Source organism: Balaenoptera acutorostrata, chromosome 3, assembly GCF_949987535.1.
Source record: "Balaenoptera acutorostrata chromosome 3, mBalAcu1.1, whole genome shotgun sequence".
Lineage (NCBI taxonomy): Eukaryota > Metazoa > Chordata > Mammalia > Artiodactyla > Balaenopteridae > Balaenoptera > Balaenoptera acutorostrata.
The window spans coordinates 149,700,567-149,718,301 of NC_080066.1; the positions used below are offsets into that span (position 1 = coordinate 149,700,567).

At 48.8% G+C, this 17,735-nt stretch overlaps 1 protein-coding gene across 1 annotated transcript in view; it reads right to left on the reverse strand.

Annotated features, from left to right (window-relative positions):
* Positions 1-9,798: 9,798 nt before the first annotated feature.
* The window catches only part of MAP3K9 (mitogen-activated protein kinase kinase kinase 9), an 80,611-nt gene continuing 72,674 nt past the window's right edge, over positions 9,799-17,735 (reverse strand). The window contains exon 12 of the mRNA XM_007184380.3: positions 9,799-16,791. Coding sequence (XP_007184442.2) covers positions 16,307-16,791 — 485 coding nt within the window. The 3' untranslated portion in view covers positions 9,799-16,306. The remainder of the gene's footprint in view (positions 16,792-17,735) is intronic.

A 17,735-nucleotide genomic window follows, 5' to 3' on the forward strand; every position in this document is an offset into this window, starting at 1 on the left:
CAGCTATTTCAGACTGCCCTTGAAGGAAAAATAAATTTGGCTTCAAGTTTTCCCAACGCCCATTTATAGTTCCTCACACAAAGCCCAGCCATTTACACTCTTTTGTCCTCCAGAGGCCAGCTAACTCTCTCAAAGATGACCTTCTCTCCACCTCCACCGCAATGACTCCTAACCCAGTCACCTCCCCGCCCACTCAGGGCCACCAAGGACCTGTGGGAAGGAGCTGCCAGCTCACTGTTACTACAATGCACTCCTTACTGGAATGAATCTGCCTACATTTCACTCTTAAACCCCAGAGATTAATGTTATCTTATTAACAACACAAAATGGAAAAGACAGAGCTCTTTCAGTTTAATCTGCTTAGTTTCCAAGGCTGCACAGAGCTTCTCCAGGGAATGCACTTGGCTTTTGTTAGAGGAAGTAAAAAAAAAAAAGAAAAGAAAAGTCCAACATATTATTTGGCATAAATCTGCATATTTAATTTATATTGTGAAAACCCACTGATTAAATCCTGGGCCTGTCACTTTCTTCCTACGGAGTCTACAAATATCATTGCTATTAGGACGTCTCATACCATAAAACTCCCTACTGCAAGTCCCACGTTTATTCACACATGCACACACACACACACACACACACACACACACACACAAAATCTGCTTTTTATTTTCATCAGCGCCATCTGGTGGTCTCTCAAATCCTCTAGGACTTTTAAAAATCATTGAAGCCCCCAAAGAGTGCCTGTGTATATATGTGCTTTCTATCGTATTTGAAAATAAAACCAAGAAATTTTTTAAAAATTATTGATTCATTTAAAAATAACAATAAGAAACTTGTTAAATTTTAAACATAAGGTATCTTAATGAAAAATAACTATATTTTTAAAAAATTCTATGAAAAGAGAGTCATTATTTTACATTTTTGCACATCCCTCTAATGTCTGGCTTAATAAAAGGCAGCCGAACCCTCCTATCCACTTCAGCATTCAGTCTGTTTCAACATCTTGTTTTGGTTGAAACATATGAAGAAAACCTGGCCTCACACAGATATGTAGTTGTAAAAGAGAGGCATATTTTAATAGTCTTTTCAGATAATTGTGTGTATTCTTCTTTGATACTATACCAAAACTCAACAAGTTGTCGTTTCTTAAAGATTAGTTGGAATGTAGAATCTGAAACCATATCCATGATCTTTTTATACTATGCTGCATTAGAATCCACTGGTCTATCCTGGGCTTTGAGTGGATTTTTGTTTTGTTTGTTTGTTTCGGCTGCACCCTGTAGCATGTGGGATCTTCCCTGACCAGGGAAAGAACCCACGCCCCCTGCAGTGGAAGCACAGAGTCTTAACTGGACCACCAGGGAAGTCCCTGAGTGGATTTTTGAATGCTTGATTTTGTAGCTTCATTCATTGTATTATGGAAAATATTGGTTCACTGAGTTATGCAGAACTTCTAGTTGTTGACACATTTCATTATATGACATAAAAAAATCACACTCATTAATATTGCTACCAATCTCATCAGAAAAACCTTTTAAGCATCAGCAGGCTGTCAAGCGCATGACAGACTCAAGTTTTCCAAAATCCTAATTTTTACTTGAAAGCTCAAATTTTATCATTGGGGAACAAATACTGTCAGTTGTTTTCGTTGAAGTAACAGTCTCACTTCATTCATTTTCGAGAAAATATCTGCCAAATACTCAAGCTACTCAACTATAACCATAGTTAGCTTGACAATCATTCTCTTGAGTAAAAATGGCGACCTATGAAAAAAACAAGCAGCCAGTGCAGCTAGCAACTCAATCACGTGTGCTTTCCCTCGAGACAACCGCTATAGGCAGCAGATGTGCTTTACGTGAACTTCACATTTCATCACACAGAACCTTCAAAAGATGACCTCATGAGTCAAGATGTCATTAAGTTGGTAATATTTACTGTTTCATCAAGGATGTTCTTAAGTGGAACTGGCACCTCCTCCGTTACTGGAAGCACGTGGTGGTGGAGAATACAGGGAGTTCTGTGCAGTTTGGTGTCACTGCCGTGGCAGGTGCTAAGGTGCCAGGAGTTTTACCTATCATTGTTTTTGTACTCCCGGTGCAGATATCAACACAGCAAAAAGACAACTCTTTAATATTATTGGGAAAATGGTTTTGATCTCGCAGGGCCCCGGGCGTCTGTGGGCCACACTTTGAAAACCATTGCTCTATGGGCTGTGGGACGAAGGAGGGAGGGACCGTTATATTCTGTCATTAACATCGTTTGCTCAGAGATGGCGTCAGCAATCAGATCCCCATGCCCAGAACCCACCTCCTAAACCCCACGTCCCCTGTTATTCCCATTGCCTGCAGCCTTTTCAGATTCCCTAGAGAAAGTCTCCTTAGAGATACATTTTTTCCTCACTCCTGGGCAGCCTAAATAACACAGGTGGGAACCCAGCTGGAAGCATCCACTCCACCCCCCCCCCCACTACCCCCCCCACCCCCGTTTATCACCTAACCTAACACAATGATAAAGAAAAGATGACAAGAACAAAGTACCCTATGAGGTGAGGAATGCAAGATAAGCAGTCTGGCAGAGGCTAAAAATCCCCTTTACATGGGCTGCTTGCAACCTTGGAATCTCGTTACCTTCACCACCTAGTGCCTGTTTCAGCCTTACTCACCTTTCAGGTCTCAATTTAGACATCACTTCCCACCTCTCCTCTCTCCCTGTCTCCCTCTCCCTCCCCCCACCCCATTTCTCCCTCCCCCCTCCCTCTCTTTCTCTCTCTCTCTATGTATATATACATATATACTTATATATATACATAGAGAGAGAGAGAGAGAGAGAGAGAGAGAGAGAAACAGTATATTCTCATAGCGCCTCATTTGTCTGTAGCTTACCTGATTTTCCCCACTAGATGGTAAACTCCCAAAAGGGAGAAGTCATTCACTCTCAGGGTTTAAAACACAGAAGGGGGCTTCCCTGGTGGCGCAGTGGTTGAGAATCTACCTGCCAATGCAGGGGACGCGGGTTCGAGCCCTGGTCTGGGAAGATCCCACATGCCCCGGAGCAACTAAGCCCGTGCGCCACAACTACTGCGCCTGCGCTCTAGAGCCCGTGAGCCACAACTACTGAGCCTGCGCGTCTGGAGCCTGTGCTCCGCAACAAGAGAGGCCGCGATAGTGAGACAAGAGAGGCCGCGATAGTGAGAGGCCTGCGCACCACGATGAAGAGTGGCCCCCGCTCGCCGCAACTAGAGAAAGCCCTCGCACAGAAACGAAGACCCAACACAGCCATAAATTAATTAATTAATTAATTTAAATTAATTTAAAAAAACACAGAGGGGACGTGTTTAACACTTTTTTTTTTTTTTAGTGGATGCCTTTAGATGGGGCTTGCCTCTCATGGCCACAGATCCCCCAGCCCCGCCCCCGACTGCATCTTTTTGTCGTAAGAATGCATCATTCGTTGGCCTGCCTGACCCCCCAAGCCCCCCACCTCCTGCATCCCAGACCAGAGTAGGCCCTCAATAAGCATTTATCAGAGGGATGATTTTTTTTCTTTTCAGGTTGGGTAAAGCACAGAACAAGATGGGAGTCAGTATTTCTTTAATGACCCCTGCCCCTCACTAGCCATGGCCCTCAAGACTGGACTGTCTTTACCTGCAGGAGCCCTGATGCCAAAAGCTCAGCCTCTCTGTACACTTGTGCCAAACTGAATCTAAGAGACAGAGTTTTGGGTGAAGTAGAAAAGGATAGCTTTCCTGCTTTGCCAGGCAAAGGGGAACACAGCATGCTCCTACCTCGAAAAACTGTGTCCCTACCCAGGAGGATTTGATGAGAGTTTTTATAGCAATAGTTGCTGACAAGATGAGGGTGTGTGCAGGGCCTCAGGTGGTCGTTCTCCTAATCTTGATGAGCTTCTCTCTCCCATTAATCTGGCCTCAGGTGGTTTCTTGGCTGTTCCTCCCTTGATTAGCAAATGTTCAAATGTGCTCTTTGGAACTCAGGAAAGATCATGGAGGCTGGAGTCTTGCCTACAAGAAACAGGGGACAAAAGGCCTCCATGCCTGGGAGCCCCACAGGGCCCCACTCGCATTCACTCCCATTGTAAACTTCAGCGCATCCTGGCATATTTGGTCTCACCAGGGAGACTACGAACTTCTAGGGGCAGAATCCAGCCTCTCTTTCTCTCTTCCTCTGGCCCAATTCTCCATTGCCTCTCCCCTCCCCAACCCAAATGTGACCACTTAATTTGTCAGCCACTTAAGTTACAGTCAACTTTGACACCTGGGTAGATAGCAGAGATTCTGCTTGAAACAGGAGGGAAGGGGGCAGGGTACAACTTTTAAAAGAATGACATAGCCATAGGACATGACAAAAACTGGTTAGAACCAACTAAGTCCAAGATGGCGGAAGATTTGACTTCCAGTAGACCTTGAGCCCTCATTATACACTCATTGTAACACATCAGCATATGCTAAATGACACACCCACAGGCACCATGACAGCTCCGAGGCCAACCATAAAAGGCCAAAAAGTGGGCAGTGGCCCAATTCCTGGAAATCTCCACCCCTTCTCCAAAACAGTTGGAGTAATCCTCCCACTTGTTAGCCTATGAAATTACCCAGCCCATAAAAACTAACCACCCCATATTTCAGGGCCACTCGCCTTCTGAGATGGCCCACTGTCTGTGGAATGTGTTTCTCCCTTGACCGCTCTCACTTTCCGAGATGACCCCATACCTTGAGGCTGCTCTCGCCTTTTGAGACAGACCGCATTCTGTCTATGGAATGTGTGTCTCTCTAAATAAATCCACTTCTTACCTATCAATTTTTATCTCACTGAATTCTTTCTGCGATGAGACATAAAGAACCTGAGCTTCACTGAGTCCTGAGAGCAGGTGTGTGATCTCAGATGACTACGGGTTCAAGTCCCAATCTGGGTTTCAGCTGGGTTCAAGTCCCGGCGCATGGGTTCAAGTCCCATCTGAATTGTGCAGTTTCATGCTCATGAAGAAGAGAATGCTCTTCAAGCAGGAGGCCTCTGTTCCTGGAAGAGCAAGTCTTACAGGAAACAGAAAGGGGTACAGTCTTATGCGTGGGGAAGGGCTGGGGGCAGGGAAAGTGTGGTAGGAGTTTGGGAAGGTAGGTTAGGAACAGATCGTGAAGGCCGTGCTAAAGAATGTGGATCTTCTACAGACGTTGGGGTGTAACATGATCAGACCTGTATTCCGTGAGCATATTCCGCTAGGGCTGATCTTCTGTCCCAACCCTCCCCCTTTTCCTCTTATCACAGGGAAGTCTCCAGCGCCTGCCATTGAGACTGCACAAGAGGCCCTCCTGATTGGGTGGATGCCGTGTGACCAGCCTCCAAGAGGAGGGGCAGAGCAGACGCCCACCCTTCACCACCGCCACCCAATGCCCCTATGCCAGAACATGTTCTCCAACTCAAGCTGGTTAGACTAGATCGGGTGGGGACCGGAGGGCTGAGAGGATTAGTACATCCCAGCCTTGAATGAAGCACATTCCACAGTCAAGTAAACAGGTTGTGGTGTACCTTGGTCCAGCCCAGCTCCTTTCATGGAGGGGTGTGTCCATGTGTCACAAACCTAAGAGCGCATTCCAGGACCTGACATTCCTAACCAGCTATGCCCTCTAGGAGACCTGCATGTACCTTCTCTCTTAGAACTTTCTCTGTTCATGTATTCTCACCAGGTTCTGCTTGCATTGTGCAGGTGGCTCACCTCTCTCAGTAGGGAGGAACAGATGAGGAAGGGGGTGAGGAAGAGATTCCATTAGGACCAGGAAGCTGGTACTGGCCCTGGCCCCAATTCTACTTTTCAAGAGCAGGGCTTCTGTAGTTACCTTGCTGTATTACTTGGGGCAGGGGGGGCAGCCTCAAAGCAAGTGACCTCTGGAACATCTGCAGAGAAACCTGAGATCATGAAGAAGTACCCTCAAACTACTGTATTCACCATTGTTTTGATGACTGTAAAAGTAACATATATTCATTGAAAAAAAAAAAAAGGTCTTAAAAGTTCTGAAAGTAAAGAACCTTTTTAGATTATCCATGATACCTCTTCATAAAGATATCAGTAACTGACTAGGTTTCCATCTTTTTCTTATGCCTACCAAGTGGATATTTTTTTAAAAAGATAGAAAGGAAATATATTTTCTGTATATAATTGGGATCAAGTTATTTTTGAAGTTTTTGGTATCCTGCCTTTTAACTTTTGAACACTTCCTTATTTCCTTAACTATTCTTGAACAATCTAATTTTAATGGCTATGTAACCTCACATATGGTTGAATAATAAAATCAGAGATAGGAATCGAGGGTGAGGTATCGCCTGGGGCCACTTTCACACAAGGAAGAGACAGGCGTGTGCTGCTTGCTATGAGAGGAAGCCATCTCAAGCATTTGTGCCTTTGTGCCTTTGTGCTCCTCCTTCCCTTAAGATTCAACTCAGGTGTCGCCGCCTCCCTGAGGTCTGTGAAGCCCCAGCTCAGGCTAACGCCGATCCATGGTGTTCCTGTAGCACCATCATAGCACTGACCACATTAAACAGATTTCTGTACATTTCAATCTCTTCCAGCAGACCATAAGGTCTTGGAGAACTGGGCTGTATTTGAACAAGCTGTAAATCTCCAGTGTCCAGCTGGCACCTGGCACATAGAAGATATTCAATATATGCCTTGCAGAGAGGCAAAGTTTAAGCAATCCCATTGCCAGGCATTTAGACTGTTTATAATTTGTAATTAAAAACATGCTCTCATTGGGACTTCCCTGGTGGCGCAGTGGTTAAGAATCCGCCTGCCAATGCAGGGGACACAGGTTCGATCCCTGGTCCGGGAAGATCCCACATGCCGCGGAGCAACTAAGCCCATGCACCACAACTACTGAGCCTGTGCTCTAGAGCCCGCGAGCCACAACTACTGAGCCCACGTGCCACAACTACTGAAGCCTGTGTGCCTAGAGACCGTGCTCTGCAACGAGAGAAGCCACTGCCATGAGAAAACCCCCGCACTGCAACGAAGAGTAGCCCCTGCTCACCGCAACTAGAGAAAGCCCAGCAACGAAGACCCAATGCAGCCAAAAATAAAAAAATAATTAAATAAAGTTAAAAAAAAAAACATGCTCTCATGTTCTCAGATTCCATGTTGACTGAGGAAGAGGGTAGAAGTAGACCCCCCCAAATCTTGTTTGGGTCATTTGTAGTCACTAGAACCCTCCTGTAAATAATGCTGAGATGACTTGTAAACAAGTCTTTCTGTGCATCTGACTCATTCTTTGATATGAGTGCAGAGGCTGGAATCAGACAAATCTCAGCTTCACTGTTTGAGAGTTCTGCGGCCTTGGGCCTGTTACTTGACTCCAGTCTTCTTTTTTCTCAGTATAAAATGGAGAGAATAATGGGATCTACTCTTAGGATGTTGAGATGTTGTAAATGAGATAATGCAGGTCAAGTCTTAGAGCAAGGCTTGGCACGTTGTAGCTAGCTGTTATTACTAAATGAAATTTCCAGGCCCACGTTATAGAATTAATGCCACATGGTCAAAGTGCTTTGCAGAAACATGGAGCAATTTATACACATACTCTTCTCATGGCATCTTCTCAAGCAAGGAGTTGGGTCAATTTTTCATCTTTGCCCAATCAGCCTGACCAAGGTTATGTGGCCCTGGTCAAACCTACTTTTAAGTTCAGCACAAGGTCATCTTTCTCCTCACAGTCTTAGCATCCAGCACCCACCACAGTCACCGTCTGTGGGTAGCAGAGGAAGAGGCTGAGAGGGATGGAGTGAGTGAAGGTCACAGTATTAAAGCATGAACGGGTCAATATAGAAATTCAGAAGCCACTTTTCCACATGCAGCTGAATAATGAAACAGTGGACTAAAGTGCCAAAGAATGCCCCCAAACAAGATTCTTCTGTCTGTTTTCACCCTCATCCCCACCCAACGCACAATCACGGAAAGTGAGAGCACAAAGGCTGCTTTGTGATCAGCCTGCTCCAGAAGAGACCCAGAGAGATTAAGTGGTTTGCCCAAGGTCACAGAGCTGGCAAGTGCCATTAAGAGTATCAAGACCACAAGGAACCCATGACTCACAGCTGGCAAACCTTGTCCACAAGTGTACAAGTCCATTGGTGTCTGTCCTCTTCGCCACATTCACAGCTTCACCAGGAATGTCAGGGTGGACAGTAGGGGGTGAGAGACAGCACATACTTGCCAGGAGCTCCGAAAGCCAAAATTCACGACCTGGGCGAAAGGCAGTTATGCGAAGAAACTGAACTGCCCGGGCAGGCACTGGTCAGTGCTATGCTTCAGAAAGGCCCCTGTGGTCCAGCTGGGGGCTCTAGGACCTTCAGGGAGGTTCCTCAGCCACCTCCTCTTTCCTGCACCATATCTGCCCCTCTCTCCAGTTATTTTACCCCTACCTATGGAAATTCTCGAGAAACAGCCAGTTACTTGGACATCTTGTATAATTACAAAGAAAAGAGGGGAAAAGGACAAGTTTACAAAGCACCACAGCAAACCAGAAGTCATTATTGTAATAGTTTTATTCAAGTCTGTGTGTGCTCTGGTGGTGAGACCAGGCTGAGATCAGCATCACACTGTAATACAAGAGGTTTAGCCATTGAACCAAGCCTGCTTGGCATCCCTAGTTAACAATTTACAGTACCTTGAAAAAAAAAAAAAAAAAAAAGCCAAAGAAAAGAACCTGATAAGTTTCCTTCAGGACTTTTCTATTTTTAAATATTGTTGACAAATTACAATAACTTAAATCCCAAAGCAAAATGGGAATTCAAGGACATGGGGTCATCACACATGGACAAGACACTGGAGCAGAGAAGGCTTAAGATGAAAACTAGGAGCTACATACTGAGGAACAAAACTAACGTGTATGTGAACTTCCACTTTACTTAGACTTGAAGGCTCTAAGGGGGAGGAAAATCCCAAAGAAAGGTTTTCTGTGAATTAAATAAAACCCATCTCCAGCTCCTCTCCTTAACCCTCTAGAAGATATAGATACAGTCTCAGACTAGATCTCCGTGTGAGTGTGTGAACATGCGTGTGTGAGACTGTGAGTGTGTGTGTGTGTGTGTGTGTGTGTGTGTATCGTGGGTAGTTAGAGGAGAAAGTTGACAAGTTCATCCCCTCCCTTCTTTGCTACAACTGGGTATCAAGAGCATGTGGCTCAATACAATGAAAAGACAAAAGCCTGATTTCAAGTTCCCAAGAGGAGCTACAGTAAGGCTTCCAAACTCCAGAGGCTGGGAGGGATGTGGGTTGAAGCTGTGCTAAAGGGCAGTAATGGGGCAACTGTGGGCTGGAAACAGAGGCGAGAGGCCCATTGGCCTTCAGTGGTCCTGGGAGAAGAGCTGTAGGATGGACACGTTCAACCCCCGCCCCCGTGGAACAGGTCCCTGAACAATCGTGGAGAGGAAATGATGGAGGAGGAAGCAGCAGGAGCAGAGAGGAGGTCGGCTGAGCTCCAGGGAGATTGCAAGTCCTGCAGGGTGTCTCCAGTCACAAAGGGAGGTGATGGGTTAGCCACAGGACAACTCCTCCCTGGACAAAGAGCCACCTCAGAGCCTCAGGGGGCCTAAGCTAGGCTGATTTTATCCCAGACCTTCTAAACAGTGCCCTAAAATGTGCTCGGAGGAAAATAAGGGATGGCTTTGGAGCCAAACAGGTCAGCAACACTGCTTCCTAGCCATGTGACCTTGGGCATGTTACACAACCATCTGAGCCTCAGTTTCCACATCTTTAGATGGAGGTAATATCCCCCACCCCACCCTCCCAGGATTATTGTGAGTCCAAAAAATAAAAAAGGAAAGAAAAGAATATAAACCTTTAGGACAGCACCTCTCACCTAGAAGAAATATAATGGTTTCATATAATTTATTGTTAGTCCCCATACCCAGGCCAGGATAAACCCATGCCTCATTCTGACAGTGACGAAGAAAAGAGCCATAGCCAGCATGGCTTCTGGAACTGGAGGGAAAGATAAATGATGAGAGTAAAATAAAGATGACAGAGAATAATAATAGTATGGAAAAGGATCCCAAGGGAGGTGATATGACGGCTGAAGGTCATTGTAGGCCAGGCACAGTGCTAGGCAGGCAAGGGAGTAAAAACACTTCTGTCTAACTTCTGTCCTTTCTGGAACTGGGAGAGAGAATGACTTATTCACTTCTCTGCAAGTTCAAAGATGTCCCAAAGAGGTTTCAAATGAGACTCTGAAGAATCCTCTCCACTGTAATCCCTTCCCTTTCCCTTAAAACACATACACACCTCTAAGTGGCCTCAGGGTTTCAGAGAGGCTGAAAGGAAGCTGGGGGACATCCAGGAAAAGTCATCTCAGTCACAGGTCCAAGGATGAAAGCTGCCCTAGGTGTTTCACTGCTGTTAAGTCAACACATTCCTATTCAAACGCAAACACTTCCAGAGAGCTACCACCCGACTCAGGACTGAAGGGAAGGGCAAGCAGGAAAGACCTAACCCTACCTCACAGTTCTGCCTGAGCTTGTTCAGGGGAGGAACAGGTAGGGCTGAGACTAGGATAAGGTGAGGCACTCGCCTAGGATACAGAATTTAAGGGGTCACCAAAAATAAAACAAAACAAAACTCAGTTATCCAGATGAATCATATTTCAGTGCAATACTTTTAAAAATTAAAGTTAATGAAAAGTTCATGATGAACACAATATCTACATTTTAAATAAAGTCGGGATCTGTCAAAGCAAGTACCTGGGTGTGAAGGATTTCAGGAACGTGGGCAACATATTACGGTCTTGGACTACAGGGAGTGTAGAGCAAGACCACCATATCCATGGGGCCATCACTCACCAGGACCCCTCTTGATAAATCAATCTGACCTCTGGGTTCAGATTTCCTGAATGTCTCCCTCACACATCCCAATAGGAAAGGCCTATCTCTGAACCTCTGAAATTGTACTCTGGTGTCTGTCCTGAGATACCTATCTAGCTGCCAGGTTCACGCCTGCCAATCAGGCTAGTAAAACTAGGTTGTGGGTGTTTGCAGGGAGGGTGGGTCAGACCAGTCAGGAAGGAGATTGGGTCAGGGAAAAGGCAAGTCTGTGTTCCAAGAGAAACAAAGAGAGGAGTAAAAAGCTCATGCCTCTGCTAACCAGCTGGGCCCCGAGGCTCTTCTCTATTTCTAGTGTGAGCGAAAGACCCAAAGGAAGGCCGTGGGCAGGGGATGCAGGGAACCACACAGCCAGTAAGAATCAGGAAGAACCAGTCCTACTGGCTCCAGATCAAGGAGCAGTCCAACCTTTGGAAGAACAAATCAGGGCTCCCTGAAATGGACAAGGGACGGGGTGAGGCCTGTCAATAGTGTATCAGGACAAATGGAAAATAATCTAAGTGAATGAGAGGCTCACCTGGCCCGTATAGCCAACCAGAAGCCCAGGGCCGGGTCAGGCTAATTAAGACACCTAAGCCCCGTTAATTAGCCTTAATCAGCTAGGACTCCAGTTTCTGCCTCCTGCCCTTCCAAAGCCAGTGCCTGGGGTGGCGGGCACCCAGGAGGCAAGGCCAGGGCAAAGTCAGGGACTGAGGGCTCCCTGGAAGTACCACTGGGTTTCCTCTTCTGATGTGGATTTTTATTCATTTGAATTCCTGATCTAAGAAAACAATGATCTGTCCGAACAAAGAGAGACATTTGGGAATGTGTTCCTCACAACAGCTGGAGCTTCAAAAGAAGTCATCTCAGGCCTGAAGCCAAGGAGAAGAGGCAGGTGGTCTAGTCGGTCAAACCACATGAAATTGCCAATATTTGACTGTTTTTGACTTCCAACCAAACACACACACGCACATGCACACGCGCACGCGCGCACACACACACACACACACACACTGTTCTCCACAAAAGGAAGCAACCCAGCAAGGGGAGGCTTACCAGTGCTAAACCAGGGGCCCCAGGACCACAGATTTTCAAGCTAGAAAGGCTTCGTGCTTCATTGTCCTCAGTTCACAGCTGGGCTCAGAGGTCCAGAGCGGGGAGAGATGTTTGCGCCATCACACAACTTGCAGGTGGGTAGCTCCGATCACCAGATTCCTGCCGCTCCTGCCGCCACGTTCGCTTACAAGGCACTGTGAGCTGCTCTCCCCTTGACCCCTGTCTACAGTCTCTGGCAGAGTCCTCAGGAAAAGCCTGCCACTACAGAAGCGGCAGCACCTGCTCCTTCCCCGAAATTCTTCGAGACAATAGTGTTTCTGACCTGCCCGACCCACACCTGAGTCAAAGGCACAGGCTAAATGAAACACATGCAGAAAAGGTCAAGGTTCTGCATTCACAGAGGGGCCTGCCGCACGGACATTTCAACTGTGCGGACATTTCAACCGTGCAGCGTACCTCTCAGAGCCACCCAGCCTTCAGTACCCGCTGCTCTGTGCTTTGTGAAAAGCGAGCTGGAAGAATTAGGAGTGCTCAGGAGGCAGCTCTTTCCCTGTGGGGGAGGGAGCAGGGAAGGAGCCTCCAAAGGGGGGCTGTGGAGCAAGAGTGTTCATACCACTTCAGGCCTAGATGTCCTTGGGGTGTCTCATGGTGTCCATGAGCAACTGTGGTCTGGGGGAAAAGGGGCCTTGTGGGGAAGCCCACACCATGACCCATGTCCCAAGGGCCAGCAGACCCTTTCCCAAGGATTCCTTCCAGAACCAGCCTGATTCCGGCCTCTAAACACATCAGACTTTGGGAATGACTCCAAGAAACAAGAGACCCCGAATCATCATTCGGATGCTGCCTCCAGCTCCCCGTCTCCCATCGCCTCCTCTGTAAGACACTAATGGTAGGACCATCAGCCTGACAAATTAGGTGGGGGAATTAGGAGGGATGCTTGTAAACACCAGGGGCTACGTAATGCAGCAGAAGAGCGTGTGCCTGACCACGGTCCCCATTAGTCATGCTAAGCCAACTCCAAACCATTCCTCTTCCAGAAGCCAGAGGAAGTAGGCAAGTCCCCTAGAGGCAAAGGCGGTAAGAACTGCACTGTCAACTTCAGCAGTTTGTCCTATTCGCTGGCAGGGAGCCACGGGCTTCACGGACCTGCTCTGATACACACTCTCTTGCCCTTGTGAGGGAAGCAGGTGATGGCTGCTTTTACAGGAAGGAAATTTGAGAGGGACTAAGAGACAAGCCCAAGGTCAGACAGCAAAAGCAGAACGGAGGACAGAGCCAATCTGTTCAGGTCTCAGAGTCTGGTGCCCGACTCAGCAATCAGTCCAAGCAGCTTTTTAACTTCTCTTCACTTGAATCTTCATCTTTAAGCATTTCCCCTTCTCTACCAGTAAGTATAACAAATGTAGAAGGCAAATAATGTAATTTTGTAAAGGTCAGGAGGAAAGGTTAGCACAATTCTGAGTCATCCAAATGCAAGGTACCACCATCATCATCATCTTCACTACCAGACCTCCGGATACTAAAAGATGTGAAGATAAGAGCATCTGTCAAAGCCTCTTAGACATAACATGAAAATAACTGGGACATCTACTCAGCCCCTGGCAGTGGCCTGGATCCCCAAGGACAGAGGACAGTCCTGTGCAAAATCAGTGGAAGGAACTGAAGGAGCCAAGGAGAAGGGGCGGAGAGCAGCATCTGTTTCCCATCACCATCTTCCATGTAGCAGCACCTGCCAAGAGGGGTGGGAAAGTGTCTGAGGAAAGGGAAAGGGGGTCAGCTACTGCTGCTGCAGGGGTTTGATCCCCGGCTCCCAGGCCTGCCCCTGCCCATGACCATGGAGACAAGGGAAGCTGAGTGGACAGAAAGCAACCCAAACCTGTTACTATATAGGATCCTTATCCCACCTGAGCCTTGCCCCACAGAGAGAGAGAGTGTGGCAGGCAGGGGCCCCTCGGAGACCTGGTTTGGAGGAGCTGAGAGATGGTAATTCCTCCATCTTCATGGAAGCCCACAGAAGCATCTTCAGAATAACCCCGCTTCTGCCTCTTGCGGGTATAATCCTTCCCTTAGCAGACACCCAGCCTTCCCTTGTCTTCCCCTGGATGGATGAGGAAGAACCGGGTTCAACCTCCTCTTACTCAGCGACAGTGAGCCATCAGTCTACTCCACACCAGTTACACTACACTTCTAAGACAGACAGCTGCAATCCAACAAAATGACAAAAAGCAGAAAATGAGCAAAGGAAGACCCCCTGCCTCCTTCCACAGAGCACTGTCCAGAGCCAGCGTGGTCTGGACTACACTGTATGCTGCACCCACCAGGGGGCCATTTAGTGGGGCTAAGGGTTTAGAGATGTGTTAGTGGCTTAGGGCCTGGGGCCCCGGAGAGTCCTGGGAAAGGGCACAGGACAGGCCGTCTGTGTCCCTCTCCCCATCAGGAATGAAGGGGAGTCACGTGGTTGGCTGGAACTGCTGACGGGATTCACACTTCCCCCCTCCTAGCCAAGGAGCAGGGCATGGGGGCAAAAATAATCTCTTACGTACTGTCTTCGCTGAACAAAGAGACGGAGAGAGATGAGATGCAATAACAGAACGCTGGACAACAAAACCAACAGTGCCTCCCCGCCCAAGACTACATGGGGCCCTTGAACCAAAGTGTCTGCCAGTGGGCTCGTAAAACAACGAACAACTTGAAAGCCAAGGTCTCCCCTTTTGTCATCCCCAGGGCAGGACTTCTATCGTAGTTACAGAGCAAGCAATGACCAAATCCATCACTCGTGCCCGGATGGCTGCTCTCCTGTCCTGGCATCCAGGCAGCAAACGCAAGGAACCTGCAGGTGGCCCTCAACACCTGCAGAGAAATAGCCCAGGATAAAAGACAGTGGAGTGATGTGTAGAGTCTTGAGGGGGGAGGAGCATGACCTAAGGACGCTACTCCTGTCAAGCTGTTATTCCCACGCAAAGACAACCGTTCACACTTGCTGCAGGAGCCTGAGGGTAAGAGGAGCAGTGGAGACACACGTGAGGAAGCTCCAGAAGAAGCTCAACGTTCAAGTTAAGGAAACAAATTCCAGAAGAGTCGGGGTTGGCCTCTGTTGTCCTTCCTACCCAACACATGGTCCAGAGCCCAGCAGGAGGGCCTATCTGTGCACAGAGACAAGAGGCCTTGGTTGGTCTCCAGTGCTTGGGACTTGAAGGTTCCTGTACATCAGGGGCTCACTGAGCACCTTACAGACTTCATCGCTCACCATATCCATTCACACAGGGAACTAAAAAGCGCTCCGTTTTACTTCAAGGGCATCACAGAGTAATGATGGATGAGAAGGAATCCCCCCAGTTCCAACTCCCAGCGTCCAGGACCCACTCCCATATGCTATTCTGGTGCAGCGCAGAGATATCTCCCCACCAAACACACAACCTGAAGTCCACTAATTCCAGGGACCGGAAGAAAGATCAAGGGAAGAGAAGAACACATACAGATCAGATGACCAAACGGACAAACACAAGAACTTTGTCTCTGGTTTCAGAACTGTCACCAGTGAGTCTCCCTGGAAACTATTCCTGGGCTGAGAGTATGTTTGTATCAGAACCTGGTCTGACCACATTTGGACCCCAGGTAGGAGATGGGTGCCGTCAACAGGTGCTGGTTTCTGCCCTCCTTTGAGTGTTTACAAAAGGAATGAGGACAGACAGACTCCGTTACCCTCTTTACTGCAACTCAACTGTATTTCCTAACTCCCTCCCCTCCCCCCGGGTCTCACAGAGGCAGGTCCCTACCACTGGGAGGCTCAAATGAATACGTGGGGCACCTGGAAGTGCAGTTAGGTGATGCTAGCTCCATCAATTCCTGTGCCCGACACTGGGGCACTTTGCCTTCAGTCCTCCGGCCGGCACCGAAGGGCTCAGGACACAGAAAAGCTCACATCTCACACCAAACGAGATTCTGATTCATGAGTGTCAGGGAAGAATGTGGAAGAGGAGCAAAATCAATCACAGAACATCCAGTACTGGTGTTTGGAAAGGCTGAACTCAGGGCTAACAGGGAGCCCAGGAGGGCACACCCAGGGGGCTGAGGAGAGGGAGAAGCAGACAGATTCGGCTGAGTGACTCTGCGGGGTCACCTTGAAGGCAAGGAAGACTGTGGAGGGTGGAGGACATGCACGCACCTCTCCCTGCCCTCCACAGCCACGGCCCCTCCAGTGGACCTGGGGAGAAGGGCCCTGCAGGGCAAGAAGCCCTCTCAAGGGGCCCTGCTTCCATCCCTTCCATCTTCAAAGTGCATTATCAGTGCAAGAAGTAGGGCGGGAGCTCAGGGGGTCCAATTCTGAGACAGGGCTGTGCCAGCCAGCTCCCCCCCATCTCCTCCTGCTTCCCCCTTGCCCGCCCCCAACCCTTTTCGTGCTAAGACCAGAACTCTTGCTGGATCTCGTAAGGGGCAGGCCTGTGTGTGTTCAGCACGGCTCTGCACAGCGGCACGGTGCCGTCCTGACTCTGGCCCTCTGCGTCCAGGTCCAGAAGCGTCCGCTCGGCGGGTGGCAGCGGCCCCGCCTGGAAGGGGAGCAGGGCTGGCAGCCCAGGCCGCTCCTCCACGGTACTGCTGCTGCTTGCCAAGCAGGAGTCCAGGTTGCTGGGCGTCTCCGTGCTGGAACTGTTGGCTGGGGAGGCGCTACGGGCGTGGCTGGGAGACACGAACCACCAAGGGTCCAGTCGCTGCCGGTTGGCAGAAGGACGCGGCCGAGGCAGAAATTCCAGGGTCTTGGGTCTCTCCAAGGCAGAGTCCTGCTGTGTGTTCCAGCGCCTTGGGGTTGGGGGAAAGACCACATTGGGGTCAGGGAGACGGGGGAATTCACCTGGGTCTCGGCTGGGGCTGGGGGTTTTCAACATTCCTGGTCAAAGAGACAAAGGGAGAGGCGTTCGATAATGGTACCACACTTCTGGGCCACACACGCTGCTTCCTCCCCCCCTCGCCACGTCCCCGTCCACTTGGGATAACGTGAATCACGAGCGCCTACTGTTTTTCATGCAGTGTGCTGGCAGGCACTGGGGATGTGACAGTGAACGACAAGGCCACGGTCCCTGTATCTGGTAATAATGGGACACACGGGGCTTGTATCTGCAATGAAACAACTTGAGGAAATGTCTGTTCATTCGCAGTTCATCCATTTAATAAACGTGTGACAAGAACAAAGCTAGGTGTCAGAAATCTAAAGACGAGTAATCTAGGGGTCTCTTTTCCCAAAGAGGCCACCTATCTGATTGTAACAAAAAAATCTAAGCAGGGGCAGGGCAAGCTGAATGGTCAAGTACTATTGTCGTTCACACTCAAATCTCACTGAAAGGGTATTGCCATGTTCTCTTCTCCTACGGGATTCAAGGTGGTTTCTTGACCTCAGGTCAGACTGAGGTCTTCTAGGGCGCAAGGGACAGGGTGGGGAAGGCCCAGGGTGACAGTGCACGTCAGGGCGTGTGGGACGTCAGACGGAGAAGGCGAGCGTGTGCACCGGCACAGCAGTTCACCTGGACACATCTCCGCGTCTGAGCGACGGGATGAGTGACTGAGGGGTGAGTGATGGAGGGCGTGATGCCCGGGTGGAAGCTTGCCTTCTGCGAGTGTCTGGACTCACGCTGTAACGAGAGGCAAGAGCCCAGCTGCGTGGCAGAAAATACCCTCCTGCGTGCAGGGCAGGATTCCTCTCGGTAACTGCAGCCTCCTCTTTGGGGAACAAACAGAGCTGGACTCCCGCCCTTGTCCTCAAAGCACCGCGCCGCACACTCCCAGACCCAGGGCCTGAGCATCCCACCGGAGTCCTGATGGGGTTCTTCCCAGAAC